Here is a 22,338-nt window from a genome sequence, read left to right as displayed (position 1 = left end):
TAAGCTCCTATATAGAGCCCCGGTGGCGAGTGTGGTTACGAATCAGCGGAGGTTGGAGTATTTGCGGCTGTATCGAGGGACGAGGCAGGGGTGCCCCCTGCCCCCCCTGTTGTTTGCATTAGCAATTGAGCCTTTGGCCATGGCATTAAGGGAGTCCAGGAAATGGAGGGGGTGGTCCGAGGGGGAGAGGAGCATCGGGTGTCGCTGTATACGGACGACCTGTTGCTGTCTGTGGCAGATCCAGTGGAGGGAATGGTGGAGGTCATGCAGATCCTAAGGGAGTTTGGGGACTTCTCGGGCTATAAGCTCAATGTAGGGAAAGGTGAGCTCTTCGTGGTGCATCCAGGGGACCAGGGAAGAGGGATAGACGACGTACCGTTGGGGAGGGCGGAAAGGAGCTTTCGGTACTTGGGGATCCAGGTAGCTAGGAGTTGGGGGGCCCTGCACAAACTTAATTTGACGCGGCTGGTGGAGCAGATGGGGGAGGACTTCAAACGATGGGATGTGTTGCCACTCTCGCTAGCGGGCAGGGTACAGTCGATTAAAATGATGGTCCTGCCGAGGTTTCTTTTTGTGTTCCATTGCCTTCCTATTATGATTACCAAGGCCTTTTTTAAGCGGGTAGGTAGGAGCATCATGGGTTTTGTGTGGGCAAACAAGACCCCGAGGGTAAGGAGGGGGTTTCTGGAGCGTAGTAGATACAGAGGAGGGCTGGCGTTGCCGAATCTGGGTGGCTACTATTGGGCAGCCAACGTGGCGATGATCCATAAGTGGGTAATAGAGGGAGAGGGGGCGGCATGGAAGAGGTTGGAGATGGCGTCCTGCAAAGGAACGAGCCTGAGGGCGCTGGTGACTGCACCGCTGCCGCTCTCGCCGACAAGGTACACCACGAGTCCGGTGGTGGCGGCAACACTAAAGATCTGGGGGCAGTGGAGACGACGCAGGGGTGAGATGGGAGCCTCGGTGTGGTCCCCGATTAGAGATAACCATCGATTTGGCCCAGGAAGGATGAACGGGGGTTTCAGAGCTGGCATCGGGCAGGGATCAGAAGGATGGGGGACCTGTTTATAGATGGGACATTTGCGAGCCTAGGGGCGCTGGAGGAGAAGTTTGGGATACCCCCGGGAAATGCGTTCAGGTACATGCAGGTGAGGGCGTTTGTGAGGCGGCAGGTGAGGGAATTCCCGTTGCTCCCAGCACAGGGGATTCAGGACAGGGTGATTTCGGGTGTATGGGTCCGAGAAGGCAAGTTTTCGGCGATATATCAGGAGATGAAAGAAGAGGCGGCTTCAGTAGAGGAGCTGAAGGGCAAATGGGATGAGGAGTTGGGGGAGGAGATTGAAGAGGGTCTGTGGGCTGATGCCCTGAGTAGGGTTAATTCCTCTTCCTCGTGTGCCAGGCTTAGCCTGATACAGTTTAAGGTTATTCACAGAGCGCATATGACAGGGGCGAGGCTGAGTAGGTTCTTTGGGGTGGAGGACAGATGTGGGAGGTGCTCAGGAAGCCCGGCGAATCACGCCCATATGTTCTGGTCGTGCCCGGCACTGGATGGTTCTGGAGGGGTTTCGCGAGGACTATGTCTAAGGTGGTGAAAGTCCAGGTCAAGCCAAGTTGGGGGCTGGCACTATTTGGGGTGGCGGACGAGCCGGGCGTGCAGGAGGCGAAAGAGGCCGGTATTCTGGCCTTTGCGTCCCTGGTAGCCCGGCGGAGGATCTTGCTCGTATCGAAAGACGCAAAGCCCCCCAGTGTGGAAGCCTGGATAAATGACATGGCAGGGTTCAAGCTGGAGAGGATAAAGTTTGCCTTGAGAGGGTCTGCGCAGGGGTTCTTCAGGCGGTGGCAACCGTTCCTAGACTATCTCGCGGACCGTTAGGAGGTCGGTCAGCAGCAGCAACCCAGGGAGGGAGAGAGGGGGGGGGGTCTCTTTCGGGGGAGTGGGGGGGTAATATGGGTGGGCGAGGAAGAGGGTTTTCTTAGGGGCACTTGAAAAAGGAAAAATATAAACATATGGGAGAGTCAATAGGTGCGGGAGGAACCCATTGTACAAGTTCTGTATTATGTTGGATTGATATGTTTATGTTTTGCTCTGTTCCTTTCTCTTTTTCTTTTCTGTTACGGGGGGGGTGGGGGGGTGTTAATCGGTTGAAAATTTTTGTTGGAAAAACTATGAATAAACATTTTTTTAAAAAAATTTCCTGGGGAAGTTTATTCCCAACCTTGCCTCCCACACAACGGCTCTTCGCCACCTGGTGAAGAAGACTACAGAGTTCCAGTGGCTGCCCGCACACCAGAAGGAATGGGAGGAGCTCAAGATCAAGCTCACCAACGCCCGGTATTGGCGTTCTTCGACACTACTCGAGATACAAAGATCTCGACTGATGCCAGCCAGTCCGGCATTGGGGCGGTACTCCTGCAACGGGACGACACTGCATCATGGGCCCCGGTCGCCTATGCCTCGCGGGCCATGACCCCCACAGAACAGCGCTATGCGCAGATTGAGAAGGAGTGCATGGGTTTGTTAACCGGCATAGATAAATTCCACCACTATGTGTATGGTCTTCCGCAATTCACCGTGGAGACCGACCATCGCCCCCTGGTCGGCATCATACAAAAGGACCTCAATGAGATGACCCCTCGCCTCCAGCGCATTCTGCTCAAGCTCCGGAGGTACGACTTCCAACTGGTCTCCACCCTGGGAAAGGACCTCATCATCGCGGATGCCCTGTCCAGAGCAGTGAGCACACCTCCCGAATCGGGGGGGGTTCGTCTGTCAGGTCGACGCACATGTAGCCTTCAAATCGGCCAATCTGCCAGCTACTGATGCAAGTCTGGCCCATATTCGCCGTGAGACTGCGGCTGACCCCCTTCTACAACGTGTGATGCGCCACATGACGGAAGGGTGGCTCAAGCGGCAGTGCCCACAATTCTACAATGTCCGGGACGCCTTGGCCGTCATTGACGGTGTCCTCCTAAAGTTGGACCGGATTGTGATCCCACACAGCATGCACAGGCTGGTCCTCGAGCAATTGCACAAAGGCCATCTCGGGATTGAAATGTGCAGGCGGAGGGCCCGAGAAGCTGTGTACTGCCGGGCATCAGCGACGACATCGCCAACATGGTGCTCAACTGCCCCACCTGCCAAAGGTTTCAGCCGGCGCAACCCCCTGAGACGCTTCAGCCCCATGAGTTGGTAACGTCCCCCTGGGCAAAGGTGGGTGTGGACCTTTTTCATGCGCTCAGCAGGGACTATGTCATCATAATTGACTATTTTTCCAATTATCCGGAGGTCACACGCCTGCACGACTTGACATCATCAGCTGTAATCAGAGCATGTAAAGAAACCTTCGCTCGCCATGGCATTCCGCTTACCGTCATGTTGGACAATGGGCCCTGTTTTGAGAGCCAAGAATGGTCTTCTTTTGCCGCTTCATATGGCTTCACACACGTGACGGCCAGCCCTCTGCATCCCCAGTCAAATGGCAAGGCGGAAAAGGGCGTCCATATTGTGAAGCGGCTCCTCTGCAAGGCTGCTGATGCCGGATCTGACTTCTGTTTAGCCCTGCTGGCCTATCGCACGGCCCCACTGTCCACAGGCCTCTCACCAGCCCAGCTGTTGATGGGTCGCGCCCTCAGGACCACTGTACCGTCCATTCATGTTCCTAAACCCGACCATGCTCCAGTACTGCAAAGGATGCGACAGCAGCGTGCTCAGCAGAAGGTGGCACATGACACTCGGGCCACTGATCTTCCTGCCCTGGCGCCTGGAGACAACGTCCGCATACACCTACCAGAGGGTGGCTGGTCGGCAACTGCCGAAGTTCTCTGCCGCGTGGCTCCCCACTCGTTACTGGTTCGCATGCCGGATGGCTCCATTCGCCGGCGTAATCGGCGGGCCCTTCAGCTGCTTCCGCGCTCGCTATGTTATCATGCACCGGTGCCACGCCCTCCTGTTGTCCCTGATGTTGATTTCGTGGAGCTTCCTGCCACTATGCCTATTCCTCTATCGCCCGTGGCCAGGCCCATTCCTCAGCCGGTGGATCCTGACCCACCCTTGAGGCGGTCAACCCAAATTTGTCGCCCCAGGCTGGACTTATGAGCCTGTTTGCACATTGGACTCACTGAATGTTAACAATGTTAATGTGTTTCTCTTTTTGTCGTTCCAGGAGTTCTCTTTCGATATTTGATGATTGCACTTGTTTTGTTTGTGGTACAACCTCATTGCTATGTTGCACCTGACACCTTCCTATGTATATAGTTTAGCCTCATGTACATGTTGTAAATATTGCACACACATATTCAGCTGCACTCAGTACACACCAATGTTTATTACCATATAGGCACATATTCTTGTGAAAAGGGGGGATGTCATGATATCCATATTAACATATCATGGTGCAATCACACACACACACACTGATGGACAGGTAGACGGACCAATCAACACACACGCAACATCACAGCCAATCACCAGTGAGAGCACACGTACTATAAAACGGGGAACACCACAGTTCCCGCTCATTCCAGCAGGAGACAGCTCAGAACGCAGAGCTCACAGCGTGCCACTCAGACATACACCATGTGCTGAGTGCCTCTCTAAGATAGTGCTAGGGCTGGGTCCACAGGTTAACTGGTGAAGTACGAACCACACCAGAAGTTAACAGTTGTTATTATACAGAATAATAAAACAGAGTTGTACCATCTACAACCGTGTTGGTTCGTTTGTACAGCGGAACACCCAACACAACACCGCCTTCAAGAATATTCATCACTGCCTTCTTGAGGGGAACTAGGGATCGGCAACTTAAGCCAGAAAACAATTGTCGAGCAATACCATTCACATTTCCTATAGAGATTGACAGTCATTTATCAGCCTTTCAGGCGCCTGGGCTAGACTCCCTGATCTACAGAAACACCATACAGACCATCTATACCAGTGATTAACCAGCCCTTAAGAACAAGAACAGGTTTCTGCTTCTGGATTTTATCCGGTCAGTTTTTTAAAAGAAACGAATGTTACTTGATTTAACAACACTTTGAAACACTGAAAGGAAGCAAACTGCTCCGTTTGATTTCTCCAAGCAAAACAAAATATACAGAAAATAAAAAATAAATTGCATGTAAGGGAACCATAGAAATTAGGTTCCATTTACTTCACAGTGAGGTAGCAGACAACCAATTATATTTTAAAATGATCACTAACACAGGCTAATTGCTGATTGTTCAGTGGTGGTATCTGAACATTGGATCGGAATGCACCTGTTGAATGTCATAGTGTGTATTACTGGAGGACAAGGCAGCAATCAAGGATGAGCAATGGCTACATGAGTAAAATCAAGTCCTTATGCACAGACCACTCTCCCTTCCTCTCTGATAGCAGGCTGCTTTACTGCTGTAGCTCCTTCATCCTGTTGAATACGCTGCCGGCTTGGAACCACTGAATCTGGCCCTCGTTGAAGCTGTGATTGAGCACTACTGTATCTTGGCTGCCATCCTTGTGCTTAAGGATACAAGTGAGAGGCTTTGCGGGGGTAAATTTTTTCAGCCCAGTGACTATTTTATTTTTTACATTTTTCCAATTAAGGGGCAATTTAGCGTGGCCAATCCAGCTACTCTGCACATCTTTTGGGTTATGGGAGTGAGTGAGGCCCATGCAGACATGGGGAAAATATGTCAACTCCACACGGACAGTGACCCGGGGCCAGGATTGAACTCGGGTCCTCAGCGCTGTGAGGCAGAAGTGTGGTTTAGCTCAGTGGGCTAGACAGCTGGAATGTGATGCAGAATAAGTCCAGCAGCGCGGGTTCAATTTCCGTACTAGCTGAGAATTCTGAATTCTCCCTCCGTGTACCCGAACAGGCGCCGGAATGTGGCGACTAGGGGCTTTCCACAGTAACTTCATTGCAGTGTTAATGTAAGCCTACTTGTGACAATAAAGGTTATTTATTTATTATTTTATTAACTACTGTGCCACCATGCCGCCCTTATTTCAGACCTATGCTGGAGAATTTATCATCCGGTCGCACCTTGTCATAATCAGCAGGGTTATTGAAGGTCAAAGGCAGGAGTCCTTGCTTCTTGAAATTGGTTTTGTGAATTTGAGCAAAGTGCTTGACAATGATGACTCGACCTCCTAGATACAGAGGCTCGAGGGTAGCATGCTCTCTGCTCGAGCACTCACCATAGTTCACATCACCAACCACCACCCAGTTGATGTCTTGTTCCTTATAAGCAGGAGCAGTTTCCGGCATGGGCCTAAAATGCTTGGTTATCTGTTTTTTGACCTCATTGACTGGTCATTCTCGATGTTCATGACATCGATTAGCAGATTATTAGAAACATTGTCATTGTAACCATAGAACATCAGCCAAAGCCCAGCATCTGATATGTGATCGGTGGTACACTTGCTCTTTACTTTGATCAGCACTTGCACGTCCTCCAAATCTTACTTGTTCCGAGTATCAAATGGCTCAAAATGCTGTAGCCAATTGCTCTTTGGGTTCACCATGACCGAAATGCCCTGGGGGTCTTTTGGTGGGTATTGTTATGTGTCTTGACCAGGATCAAAGCCCTGGCTGGGCAGCTTGTCAGTGTTCAGTGGCATCAGTTTGAACTTCTTCCCATCAGCTTCATTCAGCGAGACTCATTCCGGGTCAAATTTAAAGGTTCCGATGATGGCAAAGGCAGTGACAATCTCCGGAGATATGACAAAGGCGTCTATGGCTGGGATGGCATAATTACGTCCAGTGAAGTTTCTGTTGCAGGAAGTCACAATGGTGTTCTTTTCACCTTTCTTAACGTCCAATCTGTCTAATGTCCAATGCAGGGCCCACACGCATTAGCGAGGACAATCCCACCGATCTCTCTCAGGGTTTTGGCATATCCGTCTCTCTTGATGGTAGCACGGATCTGCTCGGAGCCTGGTGTTACAGGAAGCTGCGACTTGTACTTCAGACCATGGTCAAGTGCCTGCTGTGCCAGGGCAGTTGAACAGCCCATGTCTTCATAACTGCTGTTGGTACAGCACCAATCAGACCAACTCGGATATCAAGAGGCCAATGTTCTTCTCTGATGCTGTGCCGACCTCCAACACAGGGTGTGCAAGGTCAGGGGTAAAAGGTCCATTGATGTATGGCTTAAGATCACTGAGGTTAATTTCAATCAGCTGATCGTATTCACAGCCTTTGTCAGGAACCAGCAAGTCTTGGAACTCATCAGCAAGAGTAACAATCTATTGTCTTCCAGTCTTGTCCACGTATGCCTTCATCCTGGAATTGTAGGGGAAAGCTGAAGTGGTCGCAACAATCTCACCCCCATGTTACAGATAGTACCCATGCCTGTGCAGGATATGGACGCCACGGCTGGTCTGTGATACTCTGCTATTGCACCAGTTCCCCCTTTAACTGTCGAAATTCCATCCTTGGGTGACGTCCAGCCTGACAAATGTCCCATCAGCTTTACTCTGGTAACCTTTGGACACTTCAGCTCCCAAGGGATCCCTGCCATCACATTTACTGCATTTACTTGCTCCTCCAACTCCAATATACACACCACCCAGACCACCACTGTTAGGAGTATGGGAGTCTGTACCAATCAGTAGGACGCCAGGGTAAGCATAGTTCTCCAAAACAATTTGGTGGATGATACCAGAGCCAGGTTTCCAAAAGCCAACTCCATTTTTCGCTGCTGCAGTCGCCGAGAAATCGTAAACCTCTGTTTATTTCCTTGCTCTAGCCAAATCTTTGTCTCTGCCAATCTGAGCTTCGATCAAGTGATCACAATGGATTGTAGATGGCTCGGCCACTCGAGGCAATCCACTGCTGATCAGCTGAAGCATGGCCATCTGAACTGTGGCGTTCTGCATGGCCACCCTATTGGGTGGGAGGCGCAGATATGTCTTCCCACAACCTATTTCCTGGTTAACAGGGTCATCGAGGTAACTGTACACAATCATATCTGACAAAGTCATGGGTTTGTCCAGTTTTTGCAAATTACGTCAAGGTTCTTCTGCAGTGTCTTATAATCAATGTACTCCTGGGGCTCAACGCGACTCATGGCTATTTTGGCTTGCCTGCACATTATGGAGAGGTGGGACCTCCAAGCACCACAGCCCAGGGTTAGCTGGAGCTGGCGCATGGACAGGATGCACACTGCCATTTTGTCTCAAAGCGCTTTATATCAAAGTACTTAGTCACTGCTATAATGTAGGAGAGGAAGTGTGAAAATCTATGGGGAAATTAGATATTTTGAGGAATAGATGGAGGTGCATTGATCTTGGGATCAGCAAAATGGATGGCAGACAATAGGCTTGACAGCCAAGTTGAAGCCCATAGAATAAAAGGGATAGTGGCAGCATGGAGTCAAAGTTGGTTGAGTGAAAAGAAGCAGCGATTAGTGCTGAATGTTTTTCTCAGATAGGAGAAAGGTATGCAGTGAAGCTCCACAGGGGTATATTTTTCTTGATTAATATTAATGACTTGGACTTGGGGCACAATTTCAATATTTGCAGATGATACTGAACTTGGAAGCGTATTGGGGAAGATAGTGATAGATTTCAAAAGAAATGGAGTGGGCAGACATGTGACTTAATTCAGGGAGGTCAAAGAGAAATATAATGCACAGATTGAGGACATTCAGCCCACTGATTCTACATCAACTCTCCATGCGACAATTCAGTCAGTCTCATTACACTGCCCTGTCCCCTTAGTCCTGTAAGTTTATTTCCTTCAAGTGCCTATCCAATTTCCTTTTGAAAAAGTTCATCAGCTCTCCTTCCACCATTTTTGTGGACAGTGAAGTCCAAGTTATTACCACTCCCTGAAAAAAAAAATGTTGTTTCTTACATTCCCCTGCATTTCTTGTTCAAAACCTTAATTTTGCGTCCACTAGTAATTTTGCCTTTGTACCATCAGTTAATGGGAAAAGCTTTTCCTTGCCTACTTTATCCAAAACAGTCATAACTTTGTACACATCTGTCAAATCTCCCTTCAATCCCTTTATTCCAAGGACAGCAACTGCAGCTCATCCAACCTAACTGTGGATCTAAAATCCTCCATCCTTAGAATTATTCTGGTAATTTTCCTCAGCACCCTCTCAAGAACTGCTAAATCCTTCCTCAAGTGTGATAGCCAGACCTGGATGCAAAACTTTGGTTGTGGCATAACTAATACTTTATAATGGTTCAGCATAACTTCCCGGCTTTTGTTCTACGTCTCTATTTATGATGCTCTAGATCCCATATGCTTTGTTAAGCATTCTCCCACAATGTCCTGTCACCTTTAGTGATCTATGCACATGCACCCTCAGGTCCTTCTGCTCCTGCACACTCTTTAGAACTGTGCCATTAAGTCTATATTGTCTCCCCCTATCCCTTCTGCTAAAATCCATCAGTTCACTCTTCTCTACGTTAAATTCTATCTGCCACTTGTCTGCCTATTAAGTTGATTGGTCTATGTTCTGTTGCAGTTGATCAGTATCCGCCTGACTGTTCATGCCTCTAAATCTGAAATCACTGTAATTTTTAAAATTTGACTCTGTATTCAAATATCCAAGTCATTTCAACATATATTAAGAAAAGTGGCCCTAGCACCAACCCTTGAGGAACACCACTGTCTACCTTCATCCAACCTGAAAAAAAAAGCCATTTAACATAATTCATGGATTTCTGTCCTTAAGCCAATTTTTTTTCATCCAACTTGGCACTCATCCTCCTACTCTATAAGCCTAATCTGTTAACCAGCCTTCGTGGTCTTTTGTCACTCTCCTAAAATCCATTTGGACAACATCTATTGCATCCCCTTCTCTGCTACTTACCAAAAAATTCAATTAGATTAATCAAGCACACTTTGCCTTTTCCAAATTTCTAAGTGGTACATTTTGGTAGGAAGAACAAGGTGCAACAATTTAAATAGTTGGTACAATTCTAAAGGGAATGCAGGAACAGGGACACCTGGAGCTATATATGCACAAACTGGAGAAGGTGGGAGAGTAGGTTAAGAAAGTGGTTGAAAACCATATTGCTTCCTGGATTTCTAAACAGAGAGATAGCATATGAAAGCAAAGGAAGTAATGCTGAAGCTTTACTGGTTTAGTCTCACCTGGAGTATTGTTCTGGGTATCACACTTTAAGAAGGATGTGAAGGTTTCAGAGAGAAAAAAAGGAGAATGGTTCCAGGGATGAGGGACTTGAGTTATGAAGATCGGCTGGAGAAGCTGGAGTTCTTCTTAAAGAAAGAAGGTTGAATAGAGGTGTTCAAACTCATGAAAAATCTATACAGAGTAGATAGGGAACAACTGCGCTCATCGGCAGAAGGATTGAGAACTAGGGGACACCAATTTAAATTTAAGGTGATTGGCAAAAGAACCAACACTGACATGAGGAAAAATCTTTTCATGCAGCAAATGGTTAGGATCCAGAATGTACTGCATGAGAACTTGGTGAAGGCAGATTCAATCATGACTTAAAGGAAATTCGATTAATATCTGAAGAGAAAAGAAAAACAATTGTAGGGATACAGTGCAAGGCCGGGGGCATGGGGCTTTCTGGGCTGCTCTTGCAGACAGCTGGAATGAGCATGATGGGCCAAATAGCCTCTTTCTGTGCTATAATCATTCTATGATTCCATCAGTGCCTTTGCAATCCTGTACTTACTTCTGTTCCTTATTTTAGTTTTCCTACGCTGAGAGGTTGTACATGTTGAAATGGTGATGGAGAATAAAGTACAATTAATTTCTCACTTTCATTTAACTGGTATTTGTCTTATGGTTTTAATATCTGTTAAACATGCAAATGACTACTATTTCCTTTTAAAGGGCAGTGGAAACTCAGGTCTTTTATATATTCCGTAAAGGTGAATTTTCTACAGATTTCCTTCAGTTTCATGCTGGATGATTTCCAGCACACATGCAGAGTCTACTTTCAGAGCCAATTTGAACATCAGGCTCAAAACATTTCAGACTCAAGTTTGGAGCAGCTTTCATATCATCATATTTTTGCCTTTTTGTTGGTAGCATGCAGTTTTCAGAAACTTATATCTAACTCCATACACTTACAGCACATAATTTAACAGAACATTATTTTAAATAAAATCTGCAGTATTTCTTTACCAGCTACTGTATTGAGGAACATGAGGTACTCAAAATTGGAAATTTCTCTCCGCTGCCAACGCTGCATCATATTGGACGCTTTGAAAAGTTGGCGGGGGCTAGCCAGAGTGATCCGTCTGCAGATCAGAGAGAAAATCAAAAACTATTAAAAATGTTGTGGTACTTTTTATTCCTTGGATTACAGTAAATGTATAGATTACATTATTTATTCATTTTATAAAACATCTTTCACAGTTTCATGTACTTAAATAGAAAAATATAATTTAATTTTACACCTATACTAGTACAGCCACTGCACTCCTTTACCAGGTGAGTTAATTCCAATCTTAGTAAACATACAAAATGGATTACAGCAGCTAAATTTCCATTTTCAGCTTGAATGAGGATGATTCCAAGTTGAGCAATATTCTCACTCGATTCAATCCAGATTAATTTCATGCAATATTGAAATACTACTCCACTGTATTCTTTACAAAAAAAAATAAAATTGCACTCACCTCATGCAAAGATAATTAAAATCTAATTCATAGTTTCTTTAAATTTAATATTGGTAGTAGTTTTGAGTCTCAACTCAGCTCAGACAGCAATCTGACCTGGTTTCTTGATGATTCACTCACAACCAGTTGCAATTTCACAACTAATGTGATTTAATGGCCATAATGTAAATGAATGTAATGAAAGAATACCACTAGGAAAATAGTCAAACTTTCCATAGTTTTAATCATTCTGTTTAACTTTCCCCAGCATAAATTTAAAAGCCCCTCGCTCTCACGGCATCTGAAAACATTCAACACAAACAGAATGAAGCCTGACAAAAATTACAGTTGACAGCAACTGGATATTGTCATATGGCATGATTCGCATTCTTCGTTACTTTCGAAAAGCAGTTTGCTCAGTTTCACAGCTGCGCTCAGTTCAATTAGTTCAACAAGGCCAAGTTGACACAATGCAGTGCCATTTTAGCACTGATTTATGTATTTGGCATTACTATAGTACATGACAACATTTTTAATGAATGAAACTTTTTTTAAACAATAAAACAATTCCAATTTGGGTTTTGAGTTCTTGGTTCATCTTTGGTTATATTAACATACACAATATCGTGGGACATGTACTTCTACAAGCCAAAACCATTGCACACAGAACTGAATTTCTTTCTGCAACAATAAAACGAGTAAAGATCCAGTGCATTCTTCTATCTAAACATATTTTTGATCAGGAAGTACAAAAAGACAAGGAAATATGAAAAAATACACTTTGTAATGATAATATAATGAAAAATAAAGGTGCATTTTGAATAATATACCTGGTTTGGGGTAGCCCGAAACCTGTACCAACTCCAACACGGGGCAAACAGTGAACCACTTTCTTCACTGTAGCTTGGTCTGTGAAGTTGAACATGACAGCAGCTGCCAAAGAAACAAACAATAAAGAAACATTTTTTAGCATGACATCACCTCATGTGATTTATATTGTATTTTTGTTTAATAGAACATCTCTTTGCAATCAGATATATAACAGATGCAGAATTGCAAGCCCCTTTGTCTATACATAAATCACAGTTTTCAATGGGCAACGGGTTATTTCCGTTTCTTTGCTGAAATCCATTCCTAAAAAAGATTTCCTGCTGCAAACATGACCATGGATTTAAACAAACTTTGCTGCATGGACATCATCACAAAATTTGAGTTGTCTACTTTGGTGATTTTGTGAAAAAATGTGTCACAATTTTAACTCGTGCAAGGTCAACAGATCCATTAACTATTTCACAGAAAGAGAGTTTAGTTGCAACACTATTGTTTTTTTGGAGATGTTCCAACAGGTATGTTTATTATGAAATCTCTACAGTCCAGAGGCTCACTTTTAGCTTTAATTTTGGAAATGTGAATTAATTCTGAATTTTGATTATCTGTCAAATGACTATATTTTTAAATCGGATAATTTAAGTGTCAAAATTAATGGTAGCTTGTCTGTCTGTACCAGTGATTTTTACTAATCCAAACAGCTTAATATGAAGATATACAAAAATATTAATTTGACAATCTTTATATTGCGATTATTGGTTCAGGAATTATAATTATGGGTCAAAAAATCTGATTACATTTATTGGGGATAATTGCAAGAATCATTAGAATGGCAATCTCCAAAGTGAAAAATATTACATGAAATCACAACTTTTGTAGCTCTAAATATTGCTCCTTCAGTAAAACAACTTGAATGCTTTAGGTGAATTTTAAATAGTGTTGACTAAATAGAACTCTATTTTTGTTCTTTCGTCAGGCTGGAAATTGTTTCACATACAGTTCTCTCCCTAATCTCTCTGTTTAAACTCAATCTAAAATAAATAAATGTAATAACATCAGGTAATTCCAATAGTTAAACAGAAATATACCAACTAAGAGAATTAATGTTCATGGACTATTTTAAGACTTACTTCTATTGGCAATAAAAACTTCCAGTGCAGTATTCTGCAGCAGATAACGCCTGGAGAAAATAGCACGTATTTCGGTGAACAGCCATTTTCCATGAAGTCCTTCAGTATATGCCAAAATCTAGGGAAAAAGATGGAAACAAATTGATAGCCATGCAGAGAGAATATATGAACTGATTCTAATAAGCTTCTATTTTATTAATGAAAGGATACAAAAGTTTAACTGAAGAGTTGAAATAAATTGTATAGTATCTTCTAAACATGACTGAGGCCACAGAAACATGTTGTATTATTACTTATTAAACAGCTCAGTATGTTGATGTACAAAAAAGCACCCTGATGAAAATATACGCACTACTAGTGATACATCATTGTAACATATGTTGCACCTGAAGCGTGTCATATTAAATTTAAAATGCTTGTGAACAAAAAATACATTATGCACACACACCTTAAAATAGAAATACCTTCCGAGTCCTCAGCAGTATATTTACACCAAATTTACTAGTATTGGCACTTCTTAAACAATTAATAACTAAAGTTTACTAATTCAACTGATGTAAAATGAAAAGACAAGTACAACCAAAACACAGTAAGCTTAATATGTAAGGCAGATAGGAAGGCAGACATAATGTTTCCAGCTAAACTGCTGGTGGAATGACTCGCAATGATGCGTTTAGATTACCATAAAGATACTGAATTATTTATTTCTCAAAGAAACATTAGTTTAATACCTCATATTTTAATGTGTCAGCTTTTAGAAACAAATCCTTTCTTTTTCAAAAAGAATAAATGCAGTTTCGAAAATGAATTTTCACAAAATCACTTTTGGAAGAATGAATGGCAATGGGTTCTTATACTGATCGAAACCTTTTAATCCCATATACAGAAACGTTCAAAGCAATACGCTGCCTATGTAAAAGGTTAAGTATCATTTTGTCAGCTAAACCTAAACAAAAAACTGCAAATGAACTCGGCATAATCTCTCCATGGAATTAGTGGTTGTCAGAGTAACTCGTTACAATGCCTGTCATCTCAGCTGACACACACAGATGCTTAGTCTGCCTGCACAATTCAAACTAATCCTATCCTTAGCCTGAAACCACTTTGTGTCTTTGTTGCTCCAGTTTTGCCTTTTATTTTAAAGCCTAATTATGAAGGTGTTAAGGGACAACCGGATTGGGCCACTTTTCTGCCACTGTGTAGAAGAGAGCATTAATCAAAAATATTCAAATAGGACTAACAGGCGAAGAAGGCTCATGATAAGAGTTTCTTAAAGTACTCATTAAAACAAGGTGACAGTAGTGAGGAACAGCTGAGGCCTGGCTAAGCAAGTCTGATTCCTCCCTGGAATAGTATCTGCCTGATCTGCAGCTTCACATCAAAGTCTCTGGAGTTCAATTAAAACTGGATTAGGTGCAAACAGCCCATCTTTGGGACTTTTAGGTCTCTGGCACTCTCTCACTGACAGTACCCCAGATGACGGCCTCTGCCTCGACTGAACCAGTTGCCATAGAAACTGCATCACTGCCTTTTCTGTGCAATGGCATGCACAAGATAACCATTTGAAAGATGCAGTAAAGAAAATAAATGATGCAACTTTAAGCGTTTGAGTGGGTGATGCTTTGCTTTTTATTGACAATTAGCTTGTTGAGTTGACTGAATGCTCGCATCCCATTTTACACAACTAAAACAGTTACATTTAAGATGCACTGTGCATACTACCTAAAATACAAGAAATGCATTGGTAAATAAAGTTCAGTGGTTTGCGTACTACCTTCAAATCCAGCTTTGAGAGCTGTTTAATTCAATGTACTTCCCACCCCACCCCCAACCCCCATGAACTCAAAAGGGCAGTTTGCGATTTCAGTATTTGTTTGCTTCTTTTGTTAAAACAGCATGTTGGGACAGATGGCATGGAATCAGGTGAATGGAAAATATGGATTGTTGCTAAGAAAAAAAATGTCCATGGGCCAAACTGTTTCCTTATTGGACCATGCTAATGGATTACATGAAAAAAAATCAAAGAAATGACAAGTATAACCGAAAGATATCTACTCAACTGCATTTTCGAAGTGATTGATTTTTTTTGTAAATGGTTTGCAGTAAATATTCATGTCAGTAATGCAACAAAGATATACGTCAAGTAATAAACTATTTAACTCCAAGTTATGTGCATTGTGCCTTCTATTTAATTCTCTTTCGCGTTCTATCAACTACAATAGGGAACTAACTGCCAGTAAGCAGGACCAGCATACTCTGAGCATGTCCAATCCTATTTGGCTCGTTCAGCTCCCTCTTTCTAAAAAAATTACTCCAGAAGTACTCATGAACAACAGCTATTATTCCTGTGAAATCAGCTTGCCATTTCATTTAAATCAAATGCTAGGAATTTTTAATGATATAAATGATCAATTACTGGATACACTGCACATAATAAAAACAGCAAGTGGTTCAATGTAGAGAAAATTAGCATCAGCAATATTTCCAACATTTTCAAAATCATCTTGCATTTTCAGCTTTCATTTAAAGTAAGGTACTAAAATATTTTTGGCATTGTGAGTTAGAAAACAGGATTGTGGAAAAATGAATAGATTCCTCCCTGGGCACAGCTTAAGGGCTAAATATTCACAGCAAATTTATAATTAGGCTACAAACTCAATTTATCAGAGTAATTATTTCAATTTACTCTCATTGTTCCAGGCAGTTCAATGTCAGAATTTAAAAAAAAAATTAAAAGCAATGTGACCCATTTCCTCATTACTCAATCTTTTTTTAAAATCTTGTGTTTCTCTTTCAATTACTGGTGAAGATGATAAACCAGCAACAAATGATATATCAAGTCATTTTATCTTATCGCTTAGAGGCTCAGTGACAATGAAGTTCATATTTCACTGGTTTCATTGAAGATTGTGAAAATTACTTGCCCCTTTGACCTCAAATTTCACTCTAAGACAGAAATTTCTCTTCTGCAAAGTAATGCAATTTTTCAGGTGTCAACCTTTAGCCCAGCTTTAAAAATTAATTTCATTTATATTAACCATGATATTGATATTTTCATGGGTTCCCTTAAGAACACCCTTTGATACATGAAGCACTGACTGGCAAATTGATGTCTCTAGGACAACCAAAACTATTTTATTCAATTCTGCCACATCAGACAGATTTATGACAGTCTGAAATTCTTATTTTGTAATATAATATTTGTGCTGGACGGATGCACCTCAGAGCCCCTTGCCTGTAAATAATTTAGAATGCCACTAGCTGGGACTTCCCCTTGTGCTCTCTGCTTCCATTTAAAATCGTGCTTCGATAAAAATCGCCTCAAGATGTGACTGCCACAACAGCTACACTTTATTTGCATTTCTACGAGTAAATGAAGCTGATGAGGTTCATCAGACAAGGTACAGTGGCCTCTTTGAATGAAGTTTCGGTAAGTATGTGGGTCACTTCAGATCTACCTCACAAGAATCTACCTAAATCTAAAATACTGTCATCTCACCTCCCTGTTGGATTTTGATTGATTGCACCTCTTCCTTATGTTCATTAATCTCATCACCTTATCTTTTATACCACTTCATTTTACCAGAAAGGTAATAATAAAACCCTCATCCATTATCCTTTTACTGATCTATTCATGTGGAAATGGTTAATAACATGTTACAAATTGAGCTTCAATCACCTAATTTTCTCTTTTGTCAAAGGTACATTAGCCCAAAACCAAAAAAGAATTGTTTCATGAAGATTATCAGTGGCGACATTTGAAATCAGCATTCCCAAGGTTTTTAACAAAATCATCCAAGTAATATGGTTGCTGTTGATATCCACACACAAACTTGAATTCATCAGTTTATTGCAATACAACAATCTTTCATCTCACCAAAACTTCAGTAACACTTAACAAGTAGAAATGTAGAATGAACTGTGTGCCGTTTGTCAATTTATGGCGCATGTTAAATGATCAGCAAATAGGTGAAAATAGTATCCATTCACCAATATTTCATGCCCAGGAAAATAGAAAATCTTCCAATTATGAATAAAGGTAAATATAGAGAGGCATTCCTAGCTTAATTTTAAAGCATTATCCAGTACTTTCATTTACAAATCAATTTGTATTGTGAACACGTCTCTCAATATTTTCCTATACAATCAAGATGAAATCGCTTATTCTGTAAATAAGGAAAGTAGAGCTGAATGTATAGTTATATTATTCTGTAAACTGTTACAGAAAATCGATCTGAATATATACAGTTCATCTGGTTCAGAGTGGTCAATAGATTGCAAATATAACAAGTGTTGGGGATTTAGAAAAGCCTCTGATTGTTGAATATTTGCATTTTGAACAGTTCAGTGCCCTTTTGAGCTGCTCTACAAAAAAACATCAGTACATACTGTGAAACCTCAGGAGACTTTGCTGTGCTAGAAATGAAATGCACAAGGCAAAATGTTTTTGTAACTTGCCATCCACAGAGCACTGATCAGGTAATTTGGTCAGAAGGTTAAACAGTATTGGTGCATGCTGCTTCATTAGATGCAACAGTATTTCACTCATTATGCTGCATTTTTATAAAGCAAAGAACTCCAGTGTTACAGATCATTGGTCTGGTGTTGAAATAACTGCATCTTTATCTGGTGCTACTGACTGGCTTCTCTGCGCTCCATATGCATTTCTTTACAATCAGACATGTCATTTCCCATCAGTAAATGAGTTCATCAAATTAATGAGCATTCACACAAATCTGGCTTTTAATGAAAGCACGTACCCATTGTGGCATGGGCTCTGCCCCAGTGCTGCCAAAATGCAGTTGATGAAACCATGACACAAATTCCACAATACACTTTGCATGTCTCCTTCATCCAATTAATTCATTACAAAATGGTCTTACACCCATGTTGTTTCTGTGCAATAGCTTAGAAACAGTAATACAGCAGTGTTCTCATAAAAACATACATCAGTAGGTTGCTATGTTAAGCTAAATAAAAATATTAATTAAGTCATAATGCATATCAGGGATTAAATTACTATTAAACTGTAAAATAGATTCATAAACCCGAAGTGAGATAATTGACAAATCATTTTAGTGACAGGACAAACTTGCGATTCCATTTCAAATGTCTGTGAACATCAACAATTGCTGATCTCCCCTATATCTGTTTGCTTGAATATATTTGGATATATGTAAATATATCATTTTTGTATGTCTGTTTGTTTGTCTGTACACACACATGCATGCACAAAATATAAAATGGAGAATATATAATACCAAGGGCAGTAGGTAGGTCGTGCATAAAAGGCAATCGTATATAAAAGAGCAAAAGTAAAATCCAGAAAATGCTGGAAAACTGGAATAAAAACAGAAAATGCTGGAAATAATAATCGCTTATTGTCACAAGTAGGCTTCAATGAAGTTACTGTGAAAAGCCCCTATTCGCCACATTCCAGCACCTGTTCGGGGAGGCCGGTACGGGAATTGAACTTGCGCTGCTGGCCTTGCTCTGCATTACAAGCCAGCTGTTTAGCCCACTGTGCTGAACCAGCCCCTTATTCAGGTCTGGCAGCATCTGTGGGGAGAGAAACAGAGTTAACATTTCAGGTCTGTGACCTTTCATCAGAACTGTTCTCCCCATCTCTATTGAATGCACAGTCTCTTCCTGACTGACACCCCTTTGTTAATCTCCTTGTTGTCATTCTTCATACGTAAACCTGGATAGTGAGTGTCAAAAGGCAACTGGACAAGAGAGGACAGCTGAGCATAATTCTTATCCCACCTGACACCTAAACCTACAAGCACACACACTTTCCAATTGCTCAGTCGTGGGAGCCCTGGTTGATTACATTTCCATTGTTTGACCAAGGGTGTTGGGGCCAATACTTGCCAAGCTAGGATTTTGTAGAATCATTGAGGTTTACGGCACACAAGGAGGCAATTCAGCCCATACATCGCTGCCAAGAGAAAATGAGAGATCTACTTTCCAGCTCTTGAGCCTTGAAGATAATTGCACATAATTCTTAAATGTCTGTTCTGGCACACTTTCAAGCAGAGTTCCAGATCCCCACCACCCAGAAATAATTCTCAATTCCACTCCAATCCTTCTATCACTTTCCTTATATTTAAGATACTTTATTCCAAACTTATTCACCATACTAACACCTGGTAAATCCCCAGGTACCGGAAACGCTTCCTTGCCACCTTAAATGGCAGAGTCCCCGATTCGCCTCCCCCGCCCACAGCATTTACCAGAACACCTTGCTTTTCCCGACGTTCAATTTATAGCCCGAAAATGCCCCAAACCTCTCCAGTAAGCCCATGATTCTGCCCATGCTTTCTAATGGGTTCATCACGAACATCAACAGGTCATCGGCATACAACAATGCCCGGTGCTCCCTGCATCCCCCTCTCAATATCACGGCACTCAGCTGGGGCAGGGAGTGCCATCAACAAGGGCTGAATTGCTAACTCGAACAACAGTGGAGACAATGGATACCCCCTGCCTTGTTCCCCTGTACAACCCAAGGGTTTGTCTAATTCATTTGCGCGCTTGCCATGGGGTCCGCAACCAAATCCATGCCACAAACCTCAGGCCGAACCCACACCTCCCAGTATTTGTAACAAATATATCTACTCTACCTGGTCAAAGGCCTTCTCTGCGTCTGTCGACATCTCTGGCAATCACTCCCCCCCCCCCCCCCCCCCCCCCCCCCACTAAACGGGGTCAGAATTAGGTTTAACAACCTCCTAATGTTACAAGAGAGCTGCCTCCCCTTCACAAATCCCGTTTGGTCTTCCAAGACCACCTCTGGCACACATCCCTCCAATCTTCTCGCCAATACCTTGCCAGGACTTTCACGCCCGTATTCAGCAGTGAGACGGGCCTATAGGGCCCACACTCCAATGGATCCTTCCCCTTTTCGGGATCAGCAAAATTGACGTCTGCATCAGCGTAGTCGGTAATTCCCCCTTTTCCACAGCTTCATTAAACATGCCCAAAACGTGGGGGGGCCAACTCCGTCACAGACTGCTTATAAAATTCTGCCGGAAAGCATCCGACCCTGGCGCCTCCCTGGCTGCATCTTGCCAATGCACCCCATCACCTCCTTTAGCCCTAGCTCCTCCAGCGCTTGCCTCTTCCCCCTCCTCCAACTTTGGGTGCCCAACCGCTCCATAAACCCTCCCACTCTCGTGCCATTCTAGACCTCCCATTTGCCTTAGGACTTGGCTCCAATACACAATTAAAATTGCCCCCTCCCCCCCACGATCAGCTGTTGAGTCCCTAATAGCCTCTTCATGAATCCGGCATCGTCCCAATTAGGCGCATACACATTTACCACTGCTACCGGAGCCCCAACTAGCACCCCGCTCACCATCACAAACCTCCCCCCCACCCCGCAGGTCCCGCACCACCCTAGCGCCCATGAATCCAGTTTCCTTGTTCAACAGTATAGCGACCCACCTCAACGTCGAGTCAAACCCCGAGTGGAACACTTGCCCCACTCACCCGTTCCTCAACCTCATCTGATCTTTCACCCGGAGATACATCTCCTGCAGGAAAGTCATCTCTGCTCTCAAACTTTCCAAGCGTGTGAACAACCGGGACCTCTTAAGCTGCCATTTTGGCCCACGGACATTTCATGTCACAATTCTCACCGGAGACGTCCACCATCATCATTCTTGGGCTCTGCCCCCATCCCCACTCAGAATCAGGCCCAACCAAGATGGCCCCCCGCTCTGTCCATGACCAAACTCACCCTCCATAACTGCCACGTCGACTCCGCCCCCCCTCACACTGGCTAACCACCGCAGGTCGGCCCCCCCCACCCTACCCAACTTCACTTCAGTTCACGAGCATTTCTTGCTAGCGTGGCGACTCCCACCCGACGGCCCTAACCCAAAAGCCCCCCCACCTTTCCCCATCCCACCTCTGTCTTCTGTCGAGTTTGGTAACCCGCAGACATGCCCATCCAGCGAGAACTAATCCCACTCCACTATCCGCACAACTTTTGTGCCGAAATTCCTCAAAGTTCAGGTAAAAGGGGCCAAAACCAACACCTTCAAGCGGGAGCCACCCTGTGTGCGCCCACTCACTCCATGGCCACCACCGGAAGTCTGACACTTTCCTTATATTTATGCCCACTGATTATTAACCTCTCTTCTAACAGAAATATGTCCTTCCTAATCACGGTATCCAGGTCCCTCATAATTTTAAGCACATCAACTCACCTTCACCCTCCACCGTTCCAAAGAAAACAACCCAAATCTATCCAACTTTTCCTCTCAGCTAAAATTTTCCATTCCTGGCAACATCCTTGTAAATTTCCTCTGTACCCTCTTCAGTGCAATCACATCCTTCCTGTAATACGTTGGCCAGACTTTATGCAGTAAAATGTCCTGTATACCTTCTTAATAAACCAACTTATTTACCTAATCTGGTACCTTCAGGGATCTGCAGACAGGTATTTTGAAATCCTTCTGGGCAGCTACACTTCTCAGTACCTTACCAGTCATTGTGCATTTCCTGCATTGCTTATCCTCCCCAAGTGCATCAATTCAAAATTTTCAGCATTGAATTGCATTCGCCACTTTTCTGCCCATCTGACTACTCAATTAAATTTTGCATATAATTGGTTGATGGGATGTGAGCATCACTGATAAGACCATCATTTAATGCCCATCTCTTGAAAAGGTGATGGTGAGCGATTGAATAAACTCGGTTTGTTCTCACTGGAACGAAGGAGGTTGAGGGGAGACCTGATAGAGGTATACAAAATTATGAGGGGCATAGACAGAGTGGATAGTCAGAGGCTT

At 43.4% G+C, this 22,338-nt stretch overlaps 1 protein-coding gene and 1 pseudogene across 2 annotated transcripts in view; both read right to left on the bottom strand.

Moving 5' to 3' along the window:
- The window catches only part of LOC140408621 (lipopolysaccharide-responsive and beige-like anchor protein), a 1,704,725-nt gene that overhangs the window by 354,456 nt on the left and 1,327,931 nt on the right, over nucleotides 1-22,338 (bottom strand). For both annotated transcript variants that reach the window (XM_072496077.1, XM_072496078.1), the window contains exons 40-42: nucleotides 13,538-13,655; nucleotides 12,410-12,512; nucleotides 11,104-11,219 (exon numbers count right to left, since the gene is read on the bottom strand). In XM_072496077.1, coding sequence (XP_072352178.1) covers nucleotides 11,104-11,219; nucleotides 12,410-12,512; nucleotides 13,538-13,655 — 337 coding nt within the window. The remainder of the gene's footprint in view (nucleotides 1-11,103; nucleotides 11,220-12,409; nucleotides 12,513-13,537; nucleotides 13,656-22,338) is intronic.
- Nucleotides 5,384-8,154, bottom strand: LOC140409516 (aconitate hydratase, mitochondrial-like; annotated as a pseudogene).

This window comes from Scyliorhinus torazame, chromosome 3 (genome assembly GCF_047496885.1).
Source record: "Scyliorhinus torazame isolate Kashiwa2021f chromosome 3, sScyTor2.1, whole genome shotgun sequence".
Taxonomy (NCBI): domain Eukaryota; kingdom Metazoa; phylum Chordata; class Chondrichthyes; order Carcharhiniformes; family Scyliorhinidae; genus Scyliorhinus; species Scyliorhinus torazame.
The sequence above is the reverse complement of the archived record's forward strand: the minus strand, read 5'-3'. Positions and strand labels throughout refer to the sequence as shown.